Source organism: Amblyomma mixtum, chromosome 3 (assembly GCF_055824585.1).
Source record: "Amblyomma mixtum isolate Tamu chromosome 3, ASM5582458v1, whole genome shotgun sequence".
In the NCBI taxonomy this organism is placed as follows: domain Eukaryota; kingdom Metazoa; phylum Arthropoda; class Arachnida; order Ixodida; family Ixodidae; genus Amblyomma; species Amblyomma mixtum.
In genome coordinates, this window is record NC_143014.1 from 339,096,989 (window position 1) to 339,122,859 (window position 25,871).

General features: G+C 48.6%; 1 protein-coding gene across 7 annotated transcripts in view; it reads left to right on the forward strand.

The window, feature by feature from the left end:
* The window catches only part of LOC149356104 (uncharacterized), a 35,674-nt gene extending 17,670 nt beyond the window's left edge, over positions 1-18,004 (forward strand). For 4 of the 7 annotated variants that reach the window (XM_089584110.1, XM_089584108.1, XM_089584113.1 and 1 more), the window contains 3 exons: positions 2,096-2,231; positions 12,062-12,118; positions 17,837-18,004. In XM_089584110.1, coding sequence (XP_089440236.1) covers positions 2,096-2,231; positions 12,062-12,118; positions 17,837-17,942 — 299 coding nt within the window. In that variant the 3' untranslated portion in view covers positions 17,943-18,004. Of the gene's footprint in view, positions 1-2,095; positions 2,232-6,729; positions 6,839-11,086; positions 11,190-12,061; positions 12,119-17,836 lie in introns of all 7 variants that reach the window. The other 3 variants (XR_016291619.1, XR_016291620.1, XM_089584111.1) reach the window with 3 other exon arrangements.
* The last annotated feature ends 7,867 nt before the right edge of the window (positions 18,005-25,871 follow it).

The following is a 25,871-nucleotide window of genomic DNA, read 5'->3' on the forward strand; positions in this document are numbered from 1 at the left end:
CTCCAGAACTTGAAATGGCTGGACCACCGCTGAATGTGTGTAAAGGCCACCCCTCGTTTTCCCAAAGGAAAGAAAAAACAGATCGTCGCAAGGGCCGCACCCAACCTTTCCACAATCCATGTAGGAATAGCCTTCAAAAATGCATGTGCACAAGGCCCGCGTATCATCATCATTGTCGTCAACTTTTTCCCTTCTCTGCAAACTTTCACTATCCATATCAGCACGAGTATCACCAGACCTACATTTCTGTGGTTGTCAACCGCACATGCACTGTGGCTTTCATGTGTTGTTTGCTTTTTTTTTATGAGCTGCCGCTGAGCGTTCGATATTTTTAGCATGGTGTGCAAGCACCTTAAAGGGGTCATTACACCATTTTTCAGACTCAAGCGGGTTATTGCATTTTGTTTGCTATGCATCTCGGAACAACTGGGCAAAATAGGAGCTTATTTGTTGGAGCAAGTAATTTGTAATTGAAGTTTTAATAGTTCTCCTGAACCATGTGGCAGTCAGGGAACACTGGTGCGCTCTCGACCCGCGACGACATAAACTAACGGCCATGTTCTTGCTCGCGACTGAACGACTGAATGTGCACTGCACGTAGTGAACAAGAGCAGTGGGTTGTTCATTGTTCGGGTGTGGAGGGGTGTCACCGCAGGGGGACAAAGGCAGCAAAGGCCCGTGTCCTTCCCTTTTCTGTCTAGCTTCTGCCCAGTGTCGGTGACTTCACCAGTGTGCCACGGCCGGACTCGAGTAGGCACGCTTTGCTCCGCACTGATCATATGCGGGGCAGGTTAGCAGCGGATGACGCTGCTGTCGTTTTATGCCGTTACTCAGGCTGCTTCAGTATGGCTCTCATTGCCAGGGGGAGGGGGCTTAGAGCCAATAACTTCAAACTGCAATTTCTAGCTCAGATGTGCACGTGGAGCCCTACTTCTGTTTTAAGTACGCATAACAACGTGGTGGCTAGTATCTGCAACGTGAAACCACAGTTTTTTGGTGGACCATGTCATGACCCCTTCAAGCTGTTTTCTTCTGATTTGAGGTGGATGGGAAGTGCATTTGACGAGCACAGCACCAGCTGGGAGTCGAAAGACTCGGCGAGTAACAATGATTGAGCGTAGAACAAATTCCGCTCATTTCCTGATTGGTGTATTGCTTTTAATTGAAAAAGTTTTTTTTTTTTTTTTCGCACATTGCATACATGGGCCACACCTAGAAAGTTGGCCCTCAAATCTGGAAAGAAAAGTGTGCTGTTTACACGCGTTTATACAGTAAATTTAATTTGATTGAATTGGTTGGGGGCAGTTATTTTGTGTCAGCAGCCATATTTATTTTGTACTTACCGGAGGCCACATTTCTATGAAACTTTTTATATCTTGGAAACTTGGAAACTTTTCTTATACCTTGAGCTTGGTGCGTGATGGCCTTAGTTGTGTGCCACAAAACCCAACACAACAACAACTGACCGGAGGCATGTATGGTGGTGTGAAAAAAACATGCCCAGGCTTAGCTTGTTTAAGCCAAGAATGCGTTGTGTATTGCGCGGTCTTTTTGCGCGAGGTACTGCTTGGCGGCACTCGATATTCTCAGCAGCTTTTCCTCCGTGACGTATGGATGGATGGAGGGATGGATGGATAGGAGCGCCCCCTTTGAAACGGGGCGGGGGCAACCGCCACCATGCTCAGCCGTCCTTTTTTCTTATTGTTTTCTTCTTATTTTTTTTTTCTATTTGTTGTTTTTTTTTTTTTTCGTTTTTTGTTTTGTTTTTCTTCTTTTTTTCGTTTTTTCCCTTTTTTCCTTTTTTTTCTTTTTTTCCCACGTGATTTGGTGACGTCGCATCACCACGTAACGTGACGTCACCAAACCACGTGACGTCACGTGGTTTGGTGGCTGCCCGGCCGCGCCCAAGGGCTGAACTGAGTGATTGCAATGTGCTACGCATAAAACAACTTGTACCCAAATGCCGACTGCAGCTGCTGTCAGAGCTTTGCTTCTACTTGCGAGATTTTCATCGACGGTTGAATAATCGAAGAAGGGATGTGGTGATTTGCTGGTGTGCTGGTGTCAGTATGTTTGGGTGTTTTGTTCCGTGCAGAGCTTGAGGCTGGCAAGGTGGTGAAAAGAAAACGCAAACGCCGCAAGAAGAATGGTCCTGTGCCCAAATCGATGGACATGAAGCGTCTGTTAGATGCATTGCCTACCGTGACAGACAAGACAGCAGTCAAATCAGGGTGGGTATCTGGCAGAGAAGTGAAGTTTATTGGCCACTCGCTACTTTAAACATTAGTGCAAATTTTTAATTGTGTGTGGAGATGGAACGCAAGCCTTTTCCGCGCAATCTAGAGCAATTGACTGCGTCTTGCGCTCATAGCTTGTTTGTAAGTGGTTGATGGAAGACATGTAATAAATATAAGGCAGCAGGGATACTGCACAGTAGAACCTCGATTATATGACTTTCAGGGGACTGTGGGAAATCATCGTATAATCGAAAATTTTGCACAAGGGACGCATTCTCGTAATAAACGTGTCCACTACTCCGGCTTTCAAAAATTAGTTCTTTTCCCTGCGTGTTATAAAAGTGGCCTTTTTCGTTCTGTGAGAATTAGTTCTGAGACTGCACGCAGCTAGGCTTTTCTGTGTCAAAGAGGCGGGCAACATTTAACTCTAGAACCTTATCCAGTGAGGCTAGTCTAGCAGTGATGTTTGAGGAGCTAGGGGGCTATAAATGGGATGTCAAGGGGCGTAGTGAGGTTAGGAGGACAGATGAAGCACATACAGTGCTAAAGGGTGGACACATACTATGCTATAATGTTTTAGCAAACAGCTGAGAACGCTGTATGGTTCCTGGTCGACCAGGATGTAGCTGGCAACACGGAGGAATTCTTTTGGTGATTTTCACGACCTATACTCCATTTCAATAGTTCCTGGTAGCACTACCAAAGGTGTGGTCAGTGCAAGGCGACGTTCTGACTCGGCAGAATGTTTTGCTAGTATGAAATGGGCATATTGGGGTAGCGCGCACTAAAAAAGTAGCATGCTTCACAGTGTACATATGCCAAATGCTGTTTCAAATCAAACCTTACCATACGCTCACATTACATGTGCTATTTCCTGGGTTTAACGTGCGTCTCTTCTGTACACTAAAATATGTTTCAAAAACTGTGGTGCCTTTCAAAGCAGGACCCCTTGCTTTGGTCTGGATTCGTCGTTGTTACTGCCATTTTCAGTACGTTCAGTGGCCATAAATAGGGCACCGAGCTTTCACTTCGTCTCATCTCGCCTATAAAAAAAAAAAGCGTGAGCTATTAAAACATTGATTTCTTCAATGGTGGCGGTAGGTCCGGAAAGGCAGTTCCAATCCTGTGATTTGCGTGGAATAAAACTGTGGGAGCAGGAATCAGTGTGACAAGAAATAATTCCAGCTTTGTGAGAGTGGTCAATGCGGGCAGATCAATTGCAGGGATTAGAGATTAGTTCATTGCGCAGGTGTGTGTTATGGAAGTGTATTTTGTGAAAAAGCCAGATAGCGGCTATAGGCTAGTGATGGTAGACTTAGGGTATGTGTCATAACGGAGATACTGGCAGTCCGATTGTAGTTACGAAAAATGAACCGAGTAGAACTATTTTGAACAAGTTCAAATGAGTTAGTTAGCCGATTGCGTGTAATCAGCGTAACAACATGTTTGCTTGTGCATGTTGGGCTAGAGAATGCTTGAAGAACTCTGGTATGTTGTTTTCAGCCAGTATGGCTTGACTGACTTACTGTGATCATGCACAAATTGATCTATGCACAGTTGTGTAACCAGGTATTATTAAGGATTCGCCTTTTTTTGTGGAGTTCATGTCCTGAAGCTGTGTTGTCGCTACAAGAGATGCCCCAATAACACCTTTCGCAAACTTATGTCATCCATCTGGGGTCCTTAACACTACCACATAGTACATGGACATTTTTGCATTACGTCACCACTAAAATGTGGATACTGGGATAACACTTGAAACTCAAGCCAGGTAGCTGAATGTTGTAGCCTCTGTGCCACCGTAGCCAGTGAAAGCGCATTTGTTTCTCTTATAAAAGTCGTGTGTAGCATTTTGAGCAGTTGAGGGGGCCCTGCGACGTAGATAAAGCATGCCGTCTTTATTATTTGTATGCCAAGTAAGGGACACTGTGACCCCGAAACGCCCGAAGAGGCCGCCAAAATCATAATATTTAATGCAGTAATCCCTTGTTATAACGAAGTTAGCGGGACGGCAGAAAAATTCGTTATAAGCGATAATTCGATATGAGCGACCACTCGAAAAAAAACTAAAACAGTCGAGATTTAATTGCGCCACAACTGCGAGGAAGCTGGCGGATGTTGCCGCGCGGTGTCCGCCAGCTGCGGCGGTCGCTAGGCAACGGCTCAAGGTTGGTCTCTGTGCCTCCTTGGAGCACTGCCACAGCGCAATCGCAAGTCCGTGGCCAAAGTAGCTTTCGCTAAAAAATTTGCTCGTAGCACACTTGTTACTTATACCATCAACTCAGTATTGGTCAGCGATGCTCAAAGATGATACAGTTTTCAAATTTCTTATACCAGAGTTTATTATCTACATCAAGAACAAGCTTTAGCTCATTTTTGTGGTCCAGACGGGATCCAGGCTGATCAACAGGCTGGCAGGCTCGGCTTACTTCACGTTCGCACATGAAAATACAAAGCAGCCATGCTACCATAAAGTCTGCCTCCTATATTTGAGCAATGACAGCATGCCTGTGCAAGAGTGGAGCTTTCGGCAACGACGCCGCCTGCAGGAACGCTGGGTGATAAACTGTGCGCTGTTCCCTGGTCGCCGCTAAGCCAACCCGGTTTCGCATCGATGCCGCAGCTGTTAGCGCTTCGGGACTGGACAGCACTCAAATAAAAGCGCTACTCTCGGCACCCCTTTACTGTCAACTAGTCCCATAATAAAAGATACGTTAGATTTCCGCGACGCCTTCAGCAATGGAGCTAGCAGACGGCAGGCGAACCGCATCAGGCAGGAGCAGCACTAAAGCGGCTATGGGATGAAATTTGCTTGTATCGCCTCGGCGCGCCCCGCTGCGCGTGATCGAGGTGGCCGTGGTATCACAGTCATCACCTCTACCACCAACTCGGTATTGACCAACGATCGTCAGAAATGAAGCATTTTTTACATTAATCTATACCAGGGCATGCTATGAACTTGAACAAACAATACTATCGCGTTTTCAGACGCCGGCGGCCGGCATCAAGGCTGGCAGGCCACGGCCGGTCTCGACGCGCGCGCATCGAGACCGGCCGTGGGCAAGCCGGCCCGGCTCAAAGGAGCACGCCCTACGTCATCATGACGCTGCCGCTCTCCACGCTCGCATTGGCTCCCACTTCCCGTCGCTGCGTTTGCCGCGAGCAGCCCGTCCTGACGCAGGCGGCGAGCTGCGATCGGGCGCTGCGGCGCCGTTCGCAACTTCACGCCGCGGTGAATCGCGCTCGCTTTTCGCACACGTGTCCCCACCGTAACAACAAAATTCAGTCACCCTACCACGCATTTAGACCGTTTGTCTAGTCGAATGGCGCGAATCGAGTATGACTGATCACTTTTCCGCATCCAAGACACCGCGGTATTCTGTAATCGCAAAGCGCGAGGAAAAATTTATTCTTGTGGATTCTGTCACAGGGAACACCAGGAATGCGCTTCCGACCGAGATTTAGCGGTTCGGGCGCGCTGCACCATGGAATTTGGCCCCGCTGAGCGGGGGACACTCGGCACTCCCTTGGTGCCCGTTACTAGCCAGGTCATCGATCGTGGGTTTGGTACTTTTGTGGCCTGTTCTGTGCCTGCATGAGTCTAATTCGTCGGCGGTATTAATTTGGCACTGCATGCCCAAAGGGTCGCCGCCACGGCGGCGATGCCTCCGCTCGCCACTTCGCTCTAAGCGGGTCAAGCTCTTCATGCGCTTCAAGTAATGCAGATTAAAATGCATTCGTTTGGGTCAGGACCGGAAGAAGTTTCGAATAAAGTAATATTTCAAGTAAAGTGATTTCGTTATAACGAGGGATTACTGTACTTCAATCTTATCCAGAACTGCTCGTTTCGTGCCAGTGGTGTCGCAATGTGGCGACCATTTTCGGCAGCAAAAATGAGATGCAGTCCAGATTGGGCGCTGCCTTTCGATTGGCTGGGCGTCCAGTTCGAATCGTGTTCCTTGATACTCGCGAAATGGATCCAAAATATTATGTTTCTGAGTATTGTAAGCTTTTTCATGCCATAAAAAGTGGAAAGAAGCAGGAAAGCAAACGGAAACTAGTAAGAATAGCGCTAGGGGCCACATTTTCCATTCCGCTTCAGACTTTCGTTGGGGCGTTGTTCAAACCACACCAAGAAGGCAGCGATTTTTGGGCAACTTGCCCAAAAATGTGAAGGGAAAGGCTGGACAGGAGATGGAAGGCAAGGTTGGAGGGGGGGAGGTGAAAGGGGGGAGACAGCCTTTCAGCCTTACCAGCAAAGAAACACCAGGAAGATTCGTTTGTTGAGTTCGTTTCCCCACTGGCCTGCTTACGGTGCGCGCACAAAATGCGCGGCTGTGGGCTGCCCTGACAGAGCAGCAGTTGCATGCAGGGTTCTGCTGCGTGCGTGCCAGGCACATTTCTCACTGGTAGTGCCCAATCTTAGTACTGGGTGAGTGAAATGAGCAAGTGAAAAGCATTTTTGTCTTATCTTTTTATTTTGAATTTTCAGAGCATGCTCTCCGATTTCAATAATTCTTTTTGCTCTGGTCTCTGGAACACATGATGAATCTATTTAGTGATATTATTCTGCACTGAGGAAAGCATCGCAATGTAACCAGGCACGTGCACTTTATTGCATTGATCAACTCTTTTGTGTATTTTAAAACAGTGCTCATTGGCTTCTTTTTTGTGTATACATGAGCTTGGTTTCTATCTTATGTTAGTAGCAGAGCATCCTGTATTTACAGGTGGCATCAAGATTTATTTTTTTAAACCCCTAGTTTTTAGAGCGCAGCTCTTTGGCGTCCGTTCCTGGGTTTCGCGTCGTCGTCGGCCTCGTAACCAGCTCCGCCCCCCTTTCATCCCCCCAGCGCTAGCAGCGACCGACTGATACCGCTGGATGCCGCTGACGCCGCTAGAGAGTCAAGATAACGTGACTGCATAGAACACCGTCGCCGCCATGCAGAAAGAGGAGGAAAGGGTCCCCCCCCCCCTGTTCTTGTGTGGCGGATAGGGTGCTCTTCAGTTGCCGACGCGCCGGTTATTTCACGTAGGCCCCGGCACGTCGACGAATACGTGACCACCTTCCCACGGCTAGAACTGGTTCTTAGCGCTGCGGAAGCGAGGGTATCATATTGTTTGTGTCGGCATCGGCGGCGTTGTCCCTGAAACCAACTCCGCAGCTGGGGTTGACTCACTATCGGCGTCAGCGGCATCAGTCAGTCGCTGCTATCTCTTCCCTCCTCCCTTTATCGTGTTGTCCGCTTGCTGCGCGCGCTTCTGCCCCCATCGTTTGCCGCTGGGTGTACACGCCGACCCCCTCCCCCCTCTTCCTGCGAGTCTCCGGTTGTCAAAGCGCTGGCTCGAACTTAATTCCGTGATAGCGCATACATGTGTTGCTCGATTTGTTTGCCTCAATCTATCGAAAAGGTGAAACAGCTTATTTGCTGCGCTCAAATTTCGCATTAGGAAGTAACGTAATCGTCGGTAATTTTTTATAGAGTAATGCATTTATGTACACGCTTTTTGCAACATTGTTTGTACACAGTTTTCCCTCTGTACCATTGTTTGGCTTTATAGCATGATTGCACACTGCATATTTAGATTCTCCTCTCTGCAGGATACCTATGGAGTAGATTTTTAAGCTGCGTTAGCTGCAGAGCATCCTGTGTTTCCACATGGTAGCAATTTTTGTTCTTCATATTGTGTAATGTGTGCACAGCCTCTCTGATGGGCACACTTAGCTGTAGGACTGAAATATCCTGGGATGACAGCCAACAAGTAACATTTACAGTTAGCCCTTTTTTAGCCGAAACATTTGTTCTGCTTTCAGAGTGGGGCACCAGTGTTTAATGACTTAGTGTTGCAGCGCACTCCATATGTATTCACTGGCTGCGTTTGTTGGTCGAGAGAACCCTAACGAATGTTTGTGACCAAAATGCGTTTGTGGTGTTAATGCATTACTTTACCGTTGAAAATATTAAACGATCATTGCAGTCCAAAGACCGTGACATTCCACATCGTGTTTACCACACTCATTAAGCTGACGCCAGCAGAAAATAGGTAACCATGCTCGAAACTAGGAGAAAAATCAGCTAGGTTGGATATGCCTTGCATGTGGTGAGGATGCATGAGTCAGCCTATAGGATCGGCAGCGCCATGCCCAGACATCCCTTGTTGCACAAGGCTTGGAAGGATGCTGTCTTCTGCAACAGTTGCATGTGCACATTGTGCTTAGAGGCATAGGCTTTTCTCATGTTGAGGCGCGAATTGACGGCAGGATGCCTTTTTACTTTTTCGAACAGCTGTTTATTAACAAGGTTAAGCTAAGAGTGATTGCATAGGTGCGTACGGTCCAGCGTCCACCTTGCGTCTGGTCCTTCGCCTTCCTCCCCAAGGTTGCTGGTTGCCCGGTCGCCCAGGGGTATTGGTCGTCTGCGATTTTTCCACTGCCTGTGTTCGCCACGCATCGGGAGGTTCGCTAACAGAGGTTTTATCAAATGCACTACAGTAAAATCTTGTTAATTCAAACTCCACGGGGTGCCTATACAGTTCGAACTAATGAAAATGAATAGACTATGCGGTACTCTGCGATCGGGAAGGAGTCAGGAAGTGAAATTGCCCTTTTTAATGGTTCTAAAATATTCCATCATCGTCTGCTTTTTTTCTCTGAAGGCAGCGTCGAACACCTTCTGCTTTAAACCGAACTTGTCGGAAGGCCTGTTCGCCTTTAAAACTGAAGAAGAGGCGGGCGACGTTCGGTGCATCTGAATTCGCGTAATGGATGGCCACACCAGAGTTGCAAAGGGCATGTAACTGCCTGTAAGCATGAAGTCGAAAGGCTGGAAACTAAGCAGTGCACGACCTTCTTGCGGCCGCCACTTCTTTGCGACCTCCGGGACTCGCAAATTCACACTTGCGAGTCGTAGAGGTTGTGCGACTGTTTAGGCCAGAAAGTGAAAGTTCCCAGTACTGCTGCTCATACATTGCCGAGTTTTTCAGCCTTCCGGCCTCAAGTCGCAAACTGCCAAACCGCCGCCGCGGTGGCTCAGTGGTTATGGTGCTCGGCTGCTGACCCGAAAGACGCGGGTTCGATCCCGGCCGCGGCGGCTAGAATTTCTTTGGAGGAGAAATTCTCGAGGCCCGTGTACTGTGCGATGTCAGTGCACGTTAAAGAACCCCAGGTGGTCGAAATTTCCGGAGCCCTCCACTACGGCGTCTCTCATAGCCTTAGTCGCTTTGGGACGTTAAACCCCATAAACCAAACCATAAACCAAACCAAACTGCCAAACCATTGAGTGTGCTTTTTGACAATATTCTGTTTCAATAATGCACCTGCATCGACTTCCCGCATGGTTTCAGTCTCCTCTTTAAGCGTTTTGTTGTAATTACCGCCAATGGATGACACTTCTTCACTACACTGGGGCTCACCACTGAAGTTGACCGCAAAAGGCACTGGTAAACCGAGACAAAGGTGCGCAGCAAACATCAGGAAGGACTTCAAATCGTTCGTGTCACGGAAGTCTTGGTTTTCCGCTCAACCGTGCAGTTTCGGATTCAGAGTGCTGGAGATGCTGCAATGCGTCTCATCCCCGGCTTGACCTGCTTACCCAGTGTCGTGCCTTGCCAGTGACTTTGCATGTCGTTTGTGCCCTCTCCACATCTCTTCCAAAGAGGCAGCGCAGCCTCGCAGGAGTGTTCCTTGGTTCACCACATGCGCAGGCCACCCAGGTGTGGCGGCACATAGTTCGAGCTATTGGTGGTCAACCCATTCGGGCTTGAATTAACGGGCTGTTTTACGTGGACTCCTATGAAGTGTGGACGGACCAAGTCGTACAGTTCGAATTATTCAGAAATTTGAATTAATGAGGATTGAATGAACAAGCTTCCACTGTAGTTGAAGAGCTGGAAGCTACTGGGCCAGTGCGCTCAAAGTTATATTTTCATGGCAGTCCTGTTTTAAATGTGCTGCAGGAGAAGCATGTACACTAAAAAAAAAAAAAATTTCGCATTGCAGTTTAGCTGCAGGGCAGAGCACACATTTCAAAGGTATATATATATTATGGTTTAGCGCATGCACGAGTTGCTCACTAACTGTTTTCATCCACGCACATGGGGACAAGTCCATTCTTGGCAACCAAAACCAGCATGCCAGTAGCGGTTTGTGAGAGAGCACTTTGAGCACAGTTAAAAGTGCTCCTGTTTGCCCCGTGGAAACCGGTATAAAAGATACGAAGAGGGTAGAGTGGGTCAGGAAACAAATGATAATCAATGACATCCCAGTCGAAATCCAAGAGGAAGAAACTGGCTTGGGCAGGGCGTGTAATGCGAAGGGAGAATAACCGCTGGCCCTTAAGGATAACGGAGTAGGTAGCAAGAGAAGGCAAGCGTAGCAGGGGGCGGCAGAAAATTAGGTGGGCTGATGAAGTTAAGAAGTGTGCGGGAATAAGGTGGCCGCAGCTGGCACAGGACAGCGTTAACTGGAGAGACATGGAAGAGGCCTTTGTGCCTCAGTGGGCGTAGTCGGGCTTATTGTTATTATGATGTTGATGGTGGGGGTGGCCCTTTAAAATTTTGATAACACTACTTGAAGCAGCCGTGGTTCCAATCTTATCGAAATCTTCATTTTCTGTCTTGTTCTTTTCTAGTTTTTTTCGTGCAAGCGACTTATACGTTAGGGAAGTCTTAGACTCGAGTAAGATTCGATTGAGCCTGAAGATTAGAATAAGGCTGGCAACTACGCTCAGGTATGCCTCTGGGATGAAAAGGCCTTTGCTTTTGCTACAAAGCTCTGTCTTACCCAAAGCTTAGGCTACAGCTGATATTTGTCTTTGTACTTAAGAAATGCTTTATTTTTTTGTTCACAGAGTCAACTGAGCTGGGTTCACCTTTCAGCAGGCTAACGTCTCGGTTGTCCTGTGTAGGCAGTGCCTGCTCTAAATGAGGTTTTTCCTTGGCTCTCCTGTTCCAGTATGTACGCTTCATGCAATTCACTTGTGGCTGGCTTTTGAGCAGGACCTGAGTGTGTAGTGTTTGAGTGGAATTTAGGGTTCTCAATTAGGGAGTGACTAGTGATTAGTGTCCACCTGAGTGCAGCCAAATAGTTACAAAGGAAAGCTATTCAGAGTTATCAGAAGCTTTGCGGTTGAAGAAAAATTTGCCCTGGTCCATGGAACGAATCCGCAACCACCGCCTGTCCAGAGGGTCGGTCGCTTTATGAAGCTGACAAGGATGGCTAGCAGATGGCATGGTGAGGCTGAATTGATCAACAGCTCGAAGCTGGAGGGGTGTTAGTCCGATGTATTTAGGGGAATTGCCTAAAGTGGAGTAGATTTCAAGTAGGGAGTAATTACCCATTAGCGTCCACCTGAGCATAGTCAAACGACCACAAAGGAAAGCTAAAGAGAAGGAAAGGTTTGACTGTTTCAGTAATTAGAGAAAATAAATTGAAATTGAAATAACTCCCTAACTGAGACCTCCACATTGGAGGATTCCCTTAAATACATTGAACGAATTGAGGGCATGCCTTGAGGGCCAGTCGTTCCTGAGAGGAGGTGTAGCACTTTAAGGGAGGTTCAAAGCTTGCATTTCCTTTAGTCTAGTGCCAAATTACAGACAAGGAAGTTAAAGGTTGCACATTACCTCTGAGCCTTTGCATGTCGTGAGTGGTGCTTCATCACAGGATGTGTGCTGGTGGCTGTCTTCCTACTGGTTGTAATGCACATTGATGCTGCTTATGTTGGTAGTGTTACACCAACACCTGCTGCCTGAATTCATCTTGTTAGCACAAGGTATTCATTTCATGCTAAGTTGCCGTGCATCTTTGTTTTGTTATATATCAGGAGGCCAAAAGGGAAATGCCGGGCGTCTAAAAGCTTCCAAGCAAACAAGAAGCTACTGTGAGTCCTTTGGATGCGTTCTACTAGTACCGGGGTATTGCCGTGACATATCTCTTTCCCATTCAAAGCAAGTGGTGTAAGGGTGTTTTGCTGTTTTAACGGAGGTGTAGGTGCTTTCTTTTAGGGCACAGACAAACCATTGGAAGAAATTGCTGGCGGTGAACTGTGCACTGTCTGCCGCACAAAGGATTGGTCTTGGGGCTATTTTCTCTGGCATGCTGCGGAAGGAAGAGACCAATGAGGGGCACACAGTTTGACCCCCTGGGGAGCATCGGTGTTACCACTTCTTCGTCTCCTGTTAAAATTTTCTCGTAGTGTCCACTGCCAGTCTGGGTGCAGTGGCATGGACAGAGCTGTCGCACAACTGCTGCAGAGGTATTTCACTGTGAACTCCTTGCTGCTGGTTTGTGGGTGCCCTTTGTGGCACGCTTTTTTCCACTGGTGGGTCTGTGCCTTAAAGGGGCTGTGAAACATTGCTTGGGGGGATACCGGCTATACTTCAGGTGGGTTCTTTATGTCACACAGATGCTGACTTAAAAAGAATTACAGGGATCGATGCACAGGAACGGGAGTTATTCAGTGAAGAAATTTCAAAATACAAGCAAACAAAACGCTGCCCTCAACTCGATTTTGGCGGGGCTTCCCACTCCTGTTTCGCTCTCCCAGTGACGGCACCTGGCGCAACCAATCAAAACAGCCAGCCAGAGCACGTCGCGGAAGTTTGTACTCCATGGTTGCCTGCTCTCTGTAACTCGTACTTGCTGAGACTGGCAGCATTGTTTCCATGCCAGAGCGCCCCTGGTGGTGTATTTTTATTTTACTTGCTCTGCAGGGCTTTTATCCAAGACAAGCAAGTTGTTTTTGTTGATCTAATATAAAACGCAGACAGGTGACAAAATGTGTCTATTTATTCACAGTATATTTACTGTTTGTCCGGTCATCAAGCTCGCGCCAGGTGATGTCATATCCGCTGCTAAAAACCCGCCACTGTGTGGCGACACCATCAGAGCCATGAAGTTGTTTTTGGGAGGACATTAAAATATTAAAAAACGGAATGTACGCGGTATTACCGACGCTATTAGCACCATTATAACTCACTGTATGCGATCAGCAGGCAAAACAGTTAACTAAGATTGTGTTTCTGGGCCCCTTTAAAATAGGAAAGGGTTGCAACATGGTACTTGCGTTGCATGTCTGCCTGAGAAAGTGGTGTTTACTATTCTTGGCTGTGGCGTAGGAAGCTTTGTGTTGTGGAAAAGTGGGTTGTTCGAGCCTTTTACTAGAAATGCTTGTTGTACAATAGCCCGAGTCCTGCGGTGTCTGGGGTGCGTGGAACATTTTTTTACGGGCCATCTTTTGTTGTGAAAATGTCACAGCTTTATCCAGTGAGAGAAAAATGGGTGTTGTTTAAAGCATTTCACAAGCGGCAACCAGTGAGCCAAGTCAGGTGCTACAAATGAGGCCTGTTTGATTGGGCTGAACTTGCTACTGCACTGGTTCTGCACAGCAGGCGAATGAGTGAGCGCTGGCCTCATTGCCTGCTCACCGTGGTGTTGTGGCTAAATTGCAGCCAGCTGTCTTTGTCAGTAGCCCCAAATTACAGTGAGAAGTTTTACACAGAAAATGTGCAGTTTACTGCTGCTGGTGGGTCCCAGCTTGACCGCTCAGGTTAACAGCCCTCAAACGGCTCTCCACTTTCTGATCTCACGATAGAATTGCCACTGTTTAAATGAAATCCATCTCTGGCAAGTGCAAGCGAGCCAAGAACTTGGGCTGTTCCACTAGGTGCACACTTTTGCAAAATGAATGCAGAAGTGGGGGCACCCACAGCACGGGAAGAAATGCTCCATTCCTTGAAGTGCAGTCAAATTGATCAGACCTGTAGTCTTGCCTCTGTGCTTGGGCTTTTTCATGCTGTGGCCATTTTGCATCAAGGTGGCTGCATGAATATCACAATGAATACCACAGCTGCAGTCCCATTAGTCCACATGGTATGAAACCATGATCACTTGGAAGAAGAGTACCTTAGAAACTGCACCATGCTATTTGCATTTCTGAACTAAAGCAGCAGCATCCATGTGTTGGATAGCGGCATTGTGTCTTGTTATTGTTATTTGCAGAAAGCATTTTAAGGGGGGATGCAGGTTTTAGAATGGTCAAAAATGGTCAAAAAATCGATTTTTAGAAAAACGCATTTTCGGAATGCTTGTACCTTCAAGCACCTACCCTCAAAATATTATCGCTGAACTCGATCGGGAAATACGCTAAAATCTGATTTCAGAACACCACGGGAGTCGCAAAATCCCCCAAAACGGGCAAAAAATTTTCAAACTTCCCGTGCGCGCCATGACCGAAGCAGCAGGCCGATCGCCGCCATCTTGGGCTCGTTTTGAAGCTTGTTTCTTTGTGCTCATTTTGAGGTACCTCAAAATGGCGTCGCTCAAGCGGAGCGGCCGCTGTTGCAGGTTTTCCGGAGGGTGCTTTCAGGCCTCTGATATGCTAGAGCGCGCGCGGTGTTCCGTGCCTCCCATTGGCCGGCGCGCCATTTTTTTTTTCTTTCTGTTTTATTTTCGCGCCGTAGTCCTTGCTTTCTGCTCTCTGCGCGTGTGCTGCTGCTTTGATCGCGTTTCCCGACACACAGTCATTCCGTTTTGTGCCGGGATGTCTGGAGACGCTCGCCTAAAGAGGAAGACGCGTCAAGCGTATGGAAAAAAATGAAAGCATGCATGGAACGCGCGGCTGAAGGAGGACGGCGCTGCCGCGGCGACTGCATCACCGGACGACGGCGCGCTGCCACCATCACCTGTTGCGTCCGAAGCGGCACCTTCTCACACTAACTGCAGCACACCTCGTGTTATGGGGTCGTCAGCTGGCTTTTCAGTCCAAGACCGCATCGATACGGTGTACTACTCTGCTGACGAGTCTGCCGAGTGCGCGAGAAATGCGGCGACCGTGAAGGAGCGTCTATCGTCGCAGAGCGCAACGGAACGGAAATTCAAGCTACTGGATGTTCAGCTGGACAGCGACGGCAAGGAGAGTGGCACACAGTTTGTCATCGTGGACTTAGCCGTGATAAATACGATCTGTTGGATTGGGCTTTGTCCCGAGTGCGGCACGAAGAGTCTGACTTTGTCAAAGGTGGGCAGAGAGTATGGGCTGTCTATGACGCTCATGCTCTCCTATAGCTCCTGTGACCTGCGCGAAGTGCGTTTCTCGTCTCCGCGGGTAGCCGGAGGTGCTAATGGCAAAGCAACGCCTTTTGAAGTGAATGTGCGCGCAATGAAGGCCATCCAAAGCATCGGCAAGGGGGCAACAGCCCTGAGCGACTTCTTCGCTGTAATGAACATCTCTCATCGTGGCTTGCCCCACAAGACTTATCAGGGCCACATGAAGAAGATGGTGGGTGCCTGTAGTGCGACCGCTACCGAGTGTGAGGCCAGCAGCGTTGCTTGCATCAAGGAATTGTATGCAGAGCTCGGCAACGCGCCCGGGAATATCGACGTTACCTATGACGGCAGCTGGCTTACTCGTGGGCATAGCTCCCACACTTGTGTTGGGTGCATAATTGAAATGCACACTGGTCTTGTTATAGACCATGTTGTGCTATCAAACTTTTGCCTTGGCTGTGCAAACGGACCGAAAGAAAACGAGCCAGGCCATGCAGCATGGCTCATTCAGCATGCTCCACTGTGCCAAAAAAACATTGACTGTAAAGCTGGCCAGATGGAGGTGGAAGCAGCCCGGTGCTTGTTTTGGCGCTCATTAGAGAAGCACAAGCTAAGGTATACCACCATGCTGTCGGATGGGGACAGCCGAACGTTTCATGCACTTACGGAAGATGCAGTCTATGGCTTCATCAAAGTTGAAAAAAAAGACTGCATCAACCATGTCCACAAGCGCATGGGAGCTGCCTTGCGCGCTCTTGTGGACAAAAAAAAAAGCCCAAGGTGAACCACTTGGTGGTAAAGGTAGGCTAACACAAGACAGGATCAAAAAAATAACAAGCTATTATGGTTATGTCTTGCGAAGCCACAAGCATGATGTGCCAGGCATGCAGAGAGCAGTCCTGGCCACACTGCAGCACATGTCGTCGACGGATGACGCACCGAGACACGACCTCTGCCCTGAAGGCCCAGAGTCTTGGTGCAAGTTCAACAGGGCTGTGGCTAAGGATGAGGAGCCCCCACCACACAAGAATAGCCTGCCTGACTTCGTGAGCAAGGCATTGGAGCCTGTGTTTAGGCGGCTCAGTGACGACGCCTTGTTGGAGCGCTGCAGTGATGGCATCACGCAGAACTCCAATGAGAGCTTACATGCAATGATTTGGAATCAGGTCCCAAAGAACCAACACGCATCGCTACGCAGCATTGAAAGGGGAGTGGCTGGGGCTATCAGCCGCTTCAACCAAGGCCTAATGCCGAATAGTGCACAAATTGCAGAGAAGCTTGGCTACAGTGCAGAAACTTGCTTAGTGCGCCACAGCCTTGAGAAGGACAGACGCAGGCTTGTTAAGTCCGAAAAGAAGCACTCGGAGTGTAGCGCTACCAAGACCAGGCTGGCAATGCGACACAACCCTTCAAACGACCCTGCATACAGCCCTGGTCTGCTGTAGACCGGTTTCATTCTGAGACCGACCAGTTTTAGGCCATGTGAATAAATATGCAACTGTGTTTTAGCTCTAAACATTGTGTAACTTTATTTGTCTGTAGCATGGCCATTTTATTACACAATTGGAGCAATTATTTAGCTTGCAGAGCTCTGAAACTAGCTTGTGAATTGGTAAATGTTGTTTCTCATGCTGATTCTGTGAGTAGTACATGGCTATAAGGCAAGCTTTAGCCACTTTTTTTAGAGAGTACTGTGACACATTTAATATCACCTTTCTCTTGAAGAAAAGAGCTACGCAATGATGCCATTCACATTGCTGTAGCTGCATTCTAGCATTAGTTACAGTTGTCTAAAACTTCAAATGCGTTTTTCTCAGTTCGATGTTTTTGGACACTGCACTCAGCCTTACGAGGTTTTTTTATATGTTGTTGTTAAGTGAAACTGACAACTTTGGTATCATTGTAATCGCACTGAAAAGATCTAGGGGGTGATGCTATTTATATTACCCAAGCTTTATATTTCAAATGGCCATTTAAGATGGGAATAAAAGAAAATTAAACAAAATTAGTCACAGTACTTGTTAGTCAGTTTCTTTGCTTATAAATTGCTTTCAAATGAATAAAATAGCATCACCTCCTAGAGCATGTCTTCGGCATTGAGACCGGACATTTACTTTTTGTGTTTCGCAAGGCGAAATTGCCAAAAAGTTCCGTAAGAAGTACCCTTCAAAATTTTTTAGAAGCGTTTACACTTCCTGAACTGGTGCAGCTATGAAAGATCTAATGACATATTTGAAATCAGCATGAAAAACTGATCAAGACTGTAAAGTTTCATTCAGATTACACCAAGAATAAAAAAAAATTATAACCCACTTCCTCCCTTAATTTTCAGCCTGGAGTTTCCCTGCTTTTTCAGTCTGGTGCAGGGCATTGGCTGCTTCTTCTGCTAACTGAACAAACTGTTTATGGCTAGTTGGAGAGGCTTTGTTTTGGTGCGAATCTGGGGCAACTAAATGAGTGGCATGGAGATGGTACATGGCTTTAAAACTTTGTCCATTGGCTCTTGCTGTGGGTTGGCTGTCTGCCTCATGACCCCCCTTGTTCTGCGCAGGTTGAAAGACATGAAGCACCTTGAGCAAGTTGTGGAGCATCCGCAGTTCCAGGCGAATCCCATGGATGCAGTCTTGAACCACCTCCGGCATGCATACGGGTCCTGAAGTACATATCTAGCATGGGCTAAGCATTTCATTGGCTCATTAAAATTAATGTTTTTTTTCCATTCTTGAAGATTTTGTTTTTCTTTGCTGCAGTACTGTATTGCCAGGTCTAGCCATCGCCTAAACTGGGCTGCCCTAAGTGGGATTCGGTCTAGTCTGGGCCGCCGCTAAGTTCCACCCATTCCTATATGGCAGACCATTTCGTGTCATCACCGACCATCACTCGTTATGCTGGCTGAAAAATTTAAAGTACCCTTGCAGCTGCCTAGCATGTTGGGCATTACGCCTGCAGGAATTCGATTTCACCGTCACCTTTAAGTCAGGCCGGAAACACCCCGACGCTGATAGCCTGTTGCGCGCTCCCATGGAACCTCCGCAGGACACCACCAACCCTGATAGCTTCCTCAGAGCAGTCAGCACGTCCGACCTCATTTCCAGACGGCGTGCCGACGCTGAGCTCCGGCTGTTCATCGACCATCTCGACGGTGAGCATTTTGCAATACCCCAGTACCTAGCTCGTGGGCTATCATCGTTCTGCCTCCAGAGTGGGGTGCTTTATTAGAAGAACTCTACTTCCAGTTCGAAAACTTACCTGCTCTTCATACCATCTGATCTTGGGGACGAAGTCCTCCCTGCCTGCCATGATGAACAGACTTTCGGCCACCTTAGTTTCACTAGCACCCTCTCCTGAGTCCGGCAGAGCTATTACTGGCCACAGCTTACTTCAAGCGTCAAGAGTTACGTCAGGACGTGCAGGCAATGTCAGCGCCAAAAAAAACACGCACTCAATCCTCCCGGCATGCTGCAGTGCATCAAGCCAGCCCAAATACCATTCGACAAACTCGGCATGGACCTTCTGGGGCCATTTCCTGTGTCGTCGACTGGCCACAAGTGGATCGTCGTCGCCACAGGTTACTTGACCTACTATGCCGAAACAAAGGCCCTCGCGTGAGGTACTGCCGACGAAGTTGCTCACTTCTGTATTCACGACCACGTGCTTAAGCATGGTGCCCCGTCAACCATCATTACTGACCGAGGCAAGGCGTTTACAGCTCGGCTCCTACGGGACATCTTAACTTTGAGCCATGCAGACCATTGAAAAACCACAGCGTATTATCCACAAACATGGCCTAATGGAACAGCTCAAAAAAAAATTGCCGGATATGATCTCAATGTACTTCGACGTTGAGCATAAAGCTTGGGACGAGATCTTGCCATACGTCACATTCGTGTACAATACCGCGAGGCAAGAAACCACCCACTTTACCCCGTTCCGTTTTGTCTATGGCAGGGAAGTCTGCTTGATGTTGGACGCAATGCTCCCTTGGGAGAATGAAGCGGTCGTGGAACAAGCAGAGCAAGCCCGTCTGCTAGCCTGCTTGCACATCAAGGACCAGCAATCCGCCGATGCCTGACACTATAACTCTATAACCTTAAGTACAGGGATGTGCACTACGCACCAGGCGACCAGGTGTGGGTGTGGACACCTGTGCACCACAAGGGGTTGTGCAAAAAGCTGCTTCATAGGTATTTCAGGCCGCACAAAGTCCTGCTCCGCCTCAACAGCGTCAACTATGTACGAAAATCCTATTGGAAATGTCACCGTTTGCCCTCGGCGTCAACGGTCTGAAATCGTACATGTGGTGTACTTACAGCCGTACTCTTCCCATGACTGAGCGCTGCACTCACGCTGCCCTTATCCCAGTCTCGCAAGTGCGAACTTGACTTTCTCCACCTCCCAACTAGCACGGATTGTATAGTTCACTTCACCCCTATTCTTTTTGCTGTCTTCTACCCTTTTACATAGATCATTTCGCATCGATCCGATGCTCTTACGTGGGGGGGGGGGGGGGGGGGTAGATAATGCTGTGTGCCTAGCACTGCGCGGCTTCCGCGCTTAAACTACGAAGCGGCGGTTGGCTCGAGAGGCGCGCTCGGGCTAGACCTGGCTCTGGGATTAAACCAACCTCATTCTTTGGTTCTTCCCTACGCCTACCTGCACGTCTCTCCTTGAGTCATGACAGCGGTGGAAGTGCTGGGTACGACGCTGGAATGGATGGGGTCGGTTGCAGCGCTGGAACAACCGCAGCTACCAGTGCCCTGAGTGCATGTTGGACTTCCTCGTGGATGACGCTAATCAGGAAATCGACGCCAGGTGCAAACACTGCTTGGAGTTGCTGCAGCTTTTTGCGGACCACAGAGCGGATGAGTTCGCGAAGGAAGGTCAGATTTGTCCCGGGATCGTAATCGGCCTGGTCCAGCGTGGACGCTGGACAGTGTTGCCGGGCATACTGACTAGACCGCTGCTGCAGCAGTTCTTCCATATGCACAGCTTCGGCCAGAGATTCTGCGACGGTGTTGGGCTGGTTCCGGACGAGGCTGGAAAAGAGCTCGTCTTTGATGCTGCGCATCAGGTGCCACAGCTTCTTTTCTTCACTCATGGCCGGGTCAGCGCGATGGCAAAGACGTGTTACATCCTCAACGTACATTGTGACGCCCTCGTTCTGGAGTCGGATGAGAGAGGTCAGGGCACGCTCCACACTCTCCCGGTGGTCACTGTTGGCGTACGTACTCAGAAGCTGACGGCGAAAGGCCGGCCACGTAGACAATTCTCAAACCACGTCAGGGCAGCGTCTTCAGGGCTGAAGTACACGTTCCTGATTTCCGCAGTGTCATCCCAGCTGTTGACAGTCGCAACCTGTTTGTAGTGAGCCAGCCAATCCTCGGCATCCTCAAACTGGTCACCGTGAAAGGGCTTAGGGGTCCGTGGGGTCTGAAGGGTGAGGAGGGGCCGGCGTTGACAGTCGCAGTCAGGACGGGCAGTGGCGTTGCCGTGCGTGAAGTGGAAGGCAGGGACGTTCCGTCAAGAGGGAAGACCTCGGGAGACAAGCCTTGGAGCCTCTGGCTTACAGGTTGAATAGGGGTGTCACTAAAGGCAGGTGCGTCGAGTCGTCCGCTGGAGACAGCAGCATCGATCGCAGCTCCACCAGTGTCAATATATTGGAATGAATCTGGATTCAGAACAATAGAATAATTAGGTCTGGTTATTTTCAAACTGCCAAAATTTCCTTGCATCCAGCATCATGTAATGTTTCAAGCTTCTTGCTTACCAAGTTTAGTAGCATGAATTTGATATTTCGGGCTGCGTCGCTCTCCCGGACTGTGGAGTGACACCATTCGACATTTTCTTTTAATGTATCCAAATTCCCTCTTTCGTGACATCAGTTCCTCTGCAGGCGATGGTGGCAAAACTATCCTTCTTTGCTCCGATGTCTCTACCTTTATTCCTCACTCCGACTGTGCAGCAGAATTATTGGATCGAAAAGGGACTGGCCATCGGCTAAGAGCAAAAGGCAAGCAGTTAGCCCTGCATTCGTTGCTCCACCAGACTGCGGCATGGCGCCATTCGCTGCTTGCTTTGTGTCTAAATCTCATGGTTCGTGACGTCAGTTTCACCGTAAGCGTAGGCGGCAAAGATACCTTTCGTTACTGCAGTGTCTCCATCTCTTTTCTTTCCTCTGGCTGTGCAGCAGGATCAGCAGATGAGAAAGGGACACCAGAACAATAAAAAATAGCTTCGCTGCCATTGCCTGCAGTGGAACTGAGGCCATGAACCGCAGTATTTGGGGACTACCTATGGAAGCAGCGAACGGCATCAATCTGTAGTACTCTGGTGCATCGAACATTGTGCTGACTGCTTGCCAGAAAAGGATTGTAGCGCCGAAAAGGACAGCACGCAGCAAGCGAGACAAGACAGGCGCAACTTCGAATTGTTTATTCATCTCGAATGCGAATGAATGCAAGGAAAACGAGGGAGAGCAAGAACTACACATGCACGCGAGAGTTGTACAAAAAATTAAAAAAGAAGTGAGCCACACAGGTGTCTCACCCCCGTGTATATAAAAGAGCAGTTTCATTCTTATAAATGGCAACTGATCAGGTACTAACACAATCACTACAGTTGCTTTTGCTATAGAATACCTCCAACAGTTCACGGGCTGTCTGGTCTTTACTTCGGTGTAAAACCTTTGTTTCTTTCAGCCTTGCTGCACACACTTAATCTTTCTTCACCACAGACTTTATAAGGACAGTGCTTGTCCTTCTTCTTCTGTCTTGTCCGTCGTCGCTGCGCTGTTTTCATTATGCACCAACTCGCTCAGTTTTTGGTTCTTCTGCAAATGTGAACCAGTGCCATTTTGTAAATCCTGATTATGTTCTGCTAATCGGTCGTTGATATACAGCAGCCAGTTTGGCCGATGTACTTCTTTCCGCACGTGAGAGGATCTGATAGACGTCTCCCAATGCACATTTAACAAATGGAGCTGCATGTCTCTTTTTACATTCAGTTTTGTTTTCCTTGTTGGGGTCAGTTTTAATGCACAGGGCAGCCAGTTTTTTTTTGGGCGGACACCTTGTATTTTGTTGTAACATGCTTCAAATTGTGCGCCACCTTATGGGTATACGGGATGACGACCAGTCTACTTTTGCGTTTGGTGACCTCATCTTGATTGCGTTTTTTATTAGATTCTTTCTTCAGTTTTCTGAGTAAAGCTTCTGCTACTACACTCATGATCGATGTTGGAAAGCCTGCTTGTTCAACTTCCGAACCTGGGTTTGGAAGCTTTCCCTCGCTTTATGGCAACGTGATTTTTTCAGCGGCGTACGCTTCCAGGCACCAGGGATGCCAGAAGTACATTTTCAGTGGGGGGGGGGGGGCTCGAACAAGTTTCTTTTTAGTTTTTTTTTTTTATGTACTTAGGTTTTTCAGATATTACAATCCAAGTTTGGCTTCATTGAGAACAATTAACTGCCTGAAAAAAATTGTTTTTCTTATGCAGTGTTTCTTTGATCGCTATATGGTGCATATTTATACAAGCATTGACAAGAAAAAAATTAAAAAATGAATTCTCAGTGCGCATATATTTATTGACATTTGACAAATTTACATATTTAAGCATTCGCGCATGAACAAAACCATAACATAAAACAACAGTTTAAGTACCACAATACAAGCAAATGCGCTACAGTACATGAATGCAGTTACCAATAATGCACGCAAGCAGCAGACATTTCGAACAGTGCTGCTCTTTCTAGGTGTTTACGTGGGACCAATGGTTGCCGCTCGCTCCGCTGTTCTACCCAGTGACTCAGTGGAACCTCAGCAGTCGTGCAGGCATTGAGGTATGAGGGTGTAGAAGAGCCTTGTGAGAAAATACTGGAAGATATCTATAGCAAATGCACAGCTGCCGCAGTCCTCTATAAAGTAAGCAAGAAAATTGCAATAAAGAAGGGTGTCAGGCAGGGAGACAGGATCTCGCCAATGCTATTCACCATCTGTTTACAGGAGGTTTTCTGAGGCATGGATTTTGAAGAGTTGTGGATAAGATCTAATGGAAATTACTTAAGTAATCTGCGATTCACTGATGACATTGCCTAGAGATGAACTGCAAATCATGAGCAATAAGTTATCCAAGCAGAGCAGAGCGGTGGGTCGAAAAATTTCCATGCAGAAAACCAAAGTAACGTTCCACAGTGTCGCAAAGAAACAGCAGTTGCTGGAAGTGGTAAGGGAATACGTCTACTGAGGGCAGGTAGTGACCGCTGACCCGGATCATGAGAGGGAAATAATTAGAAGAATAAGAATGGGATAGAGTGCATATGGCAGGTTCTCTCAGAGCATGAATAGAAGTTTACCAATATCCCTCAGGAGAAAAGTATGCAACAGCTGTATCTAACTGGTACTCACCTATGGGGCAGAAACGTGGAGGCAAACGAAAAGGGGGTAACACTTTTTGACGAGCTAGTTGGTTCGTGATCTTTGAAAAACAACTGTGCGCTTAAGAGACAAAGACAGAGGGAGGACATACCTTGTGTACCGTATATGTTCTCCCCTCTGTCTTCGACTATTAAGCGCACAGTTAATTTTAAAGAAAAACGGTTCAGCTTAAGTTAAGGACAACGCAGCGACCTATGGAAAGAAAAATGATGTCGGACATTAAGAGACCGGAAGCAGGCAGAGTGTGTGAGGGAACAAACGCGGGTTAATGAGACCCTAGTCGAAATCAGGAGGAAGGATTGGGCTTGGGCAGGGCATGCAATGCGAAAGCAATATAACCGCTGGCCCGTAAGGGTAACGGAGTGTTTTTTCCAAGAGAAGGTAAGCGTAGCAGGTGGCGGCAGAAAGTTAGGTGGACGGATGAGATCAAGAAGTTTGCGGGGAAACGGTGGGTGCGGCTGGCAAAGGACAGGGTTAATTGGAGAGACATGGGAGAGGCCTTCACTGCAGTGGGTGTAGTCAGGCTGATGATTATGATGATGATACTTCGATCCACTCGAGCGAGCTTTCAGCGGGCGTTGTTTCTCGCGATACGTGCGTCGTTCCTCATTTTGCGTGCGTTGTAGACGTAAAAAACGTGTCAGCTGAGTTTTAGCACCAGGTTCAACACGAGGTACTGCTCAGCGTTCGGGTGCACGAACAACTACGGGCGCGGCTGTGTCGTCTTCCTCTGCTTTCCGCAATATCAAAACCTCGCAACGCAGAAGGTAGCTGTTGTGAAGCGGGGGAATTTCAAGCCCATCAAAGCAAGCATACTCTTCTCGAAGCACTTTCGTCAGAGAGGGTGCATGTGTGACGTTCCCGCCTGTCGGGGGTCAGTCACAATGCAACACAGTTGTTTGTTGCTATCTACGGGTTCTGCTGAAGCGAGGAGAATTGAGCCAACACACAACGCCTCCGAGTCAACCTAATTTATTCACACTCTCTGCCTGAAGGTGTAACTGGGAGTTCCGCTCACCGCTGTCTTGTATCAGGCGTCGCGGTGCAGTCCGGCCAATAGGTGCCTCGCTCTCGGCTGCTCTGGCAGGGTGGCGCTCAGGCTGGTGGCGGTCCCACGTTTCGGTGACTATGACGGGTGGTGGCGTCCGGCTTCTTGGGCGTCTCGGCTGGCGGTACTCTGACGGGTTGTGGCGTCCGGCTTCTTGGGCGTCTCGGCTGGCGGTCAGTTTGCAACGGATGCCCTCGGGTCCGGCCTCACCGACTACAGACCAGCGCGATCTACTTCCGTCCGTACACTTCGCCCGTCTCTGCCCGTTCTTTTTTTTGTCTCTCCTGTCCCCAACGCGTCTCTCTGAGGACTCCCTTTCTCCGGCCTCCCCCGCCACCTCAAGCCGTTAGTAAGGCCGTTGCGTTTCAAGACACTGCTGGCCTGTGGGCCCGCGAACTCCGGGAAACTGTTTGTGCCGCGAGCGTTCCGGCCTACCCTCGGCGCCGCAGGGTGCCGGCCTCTTCGCGAACGTGGAGCTCATGTTCAGCCGAAGACGCACTCCTCTCGAAGTTGACATATTTATGAGGGTCACGGCTGTCCTCTCTCTTCTCGCATCGGAACCCGGGGTGGTCTCTTCCAAGAACCGCGGCTTGGACACGCGACCACGGCATTCGAAAACTTGGCCGTCAACGGACAAAGGGAGTCCTCCCTTAGCAGCGGAAGAGAGCAGCTGCCCGGGGAGACAGTCTGTTTTCCAAGGGCATGGGGCCCTCTTTTCTTTTGGGTTAACTTCCCTTAATAAAGACCCAACTCCCAGCCTTCTCCGAGTCCGCAGCCCGTACCTCACAACAAGGCCGTCTGCAGGCGTGCATGCGCGCACACACAAACGCACAAATGCCGCCGCGGTGGCTCAGTGGCTATGGTGCTCGGCTGCTGTCCCAAAAGACGTGGGTTCGATCCCGGCCGCGGTGGCTGGAATTTCTTTGGAGGAGAAATTCTAGAGGCCCGTGTACTGTGCGATGTCAGTGCACGTTAAAGAACCCCAGGTGGTCGAAATTTCCGGAGCCCTCCACTACGGCGTCCCTCATAGCCTCAGTCGCTTTGGGACGTTAAACCCCATAAACCAAACAAACGCACAAACGTTCCTGTCTCTGCGCCAAAAGGG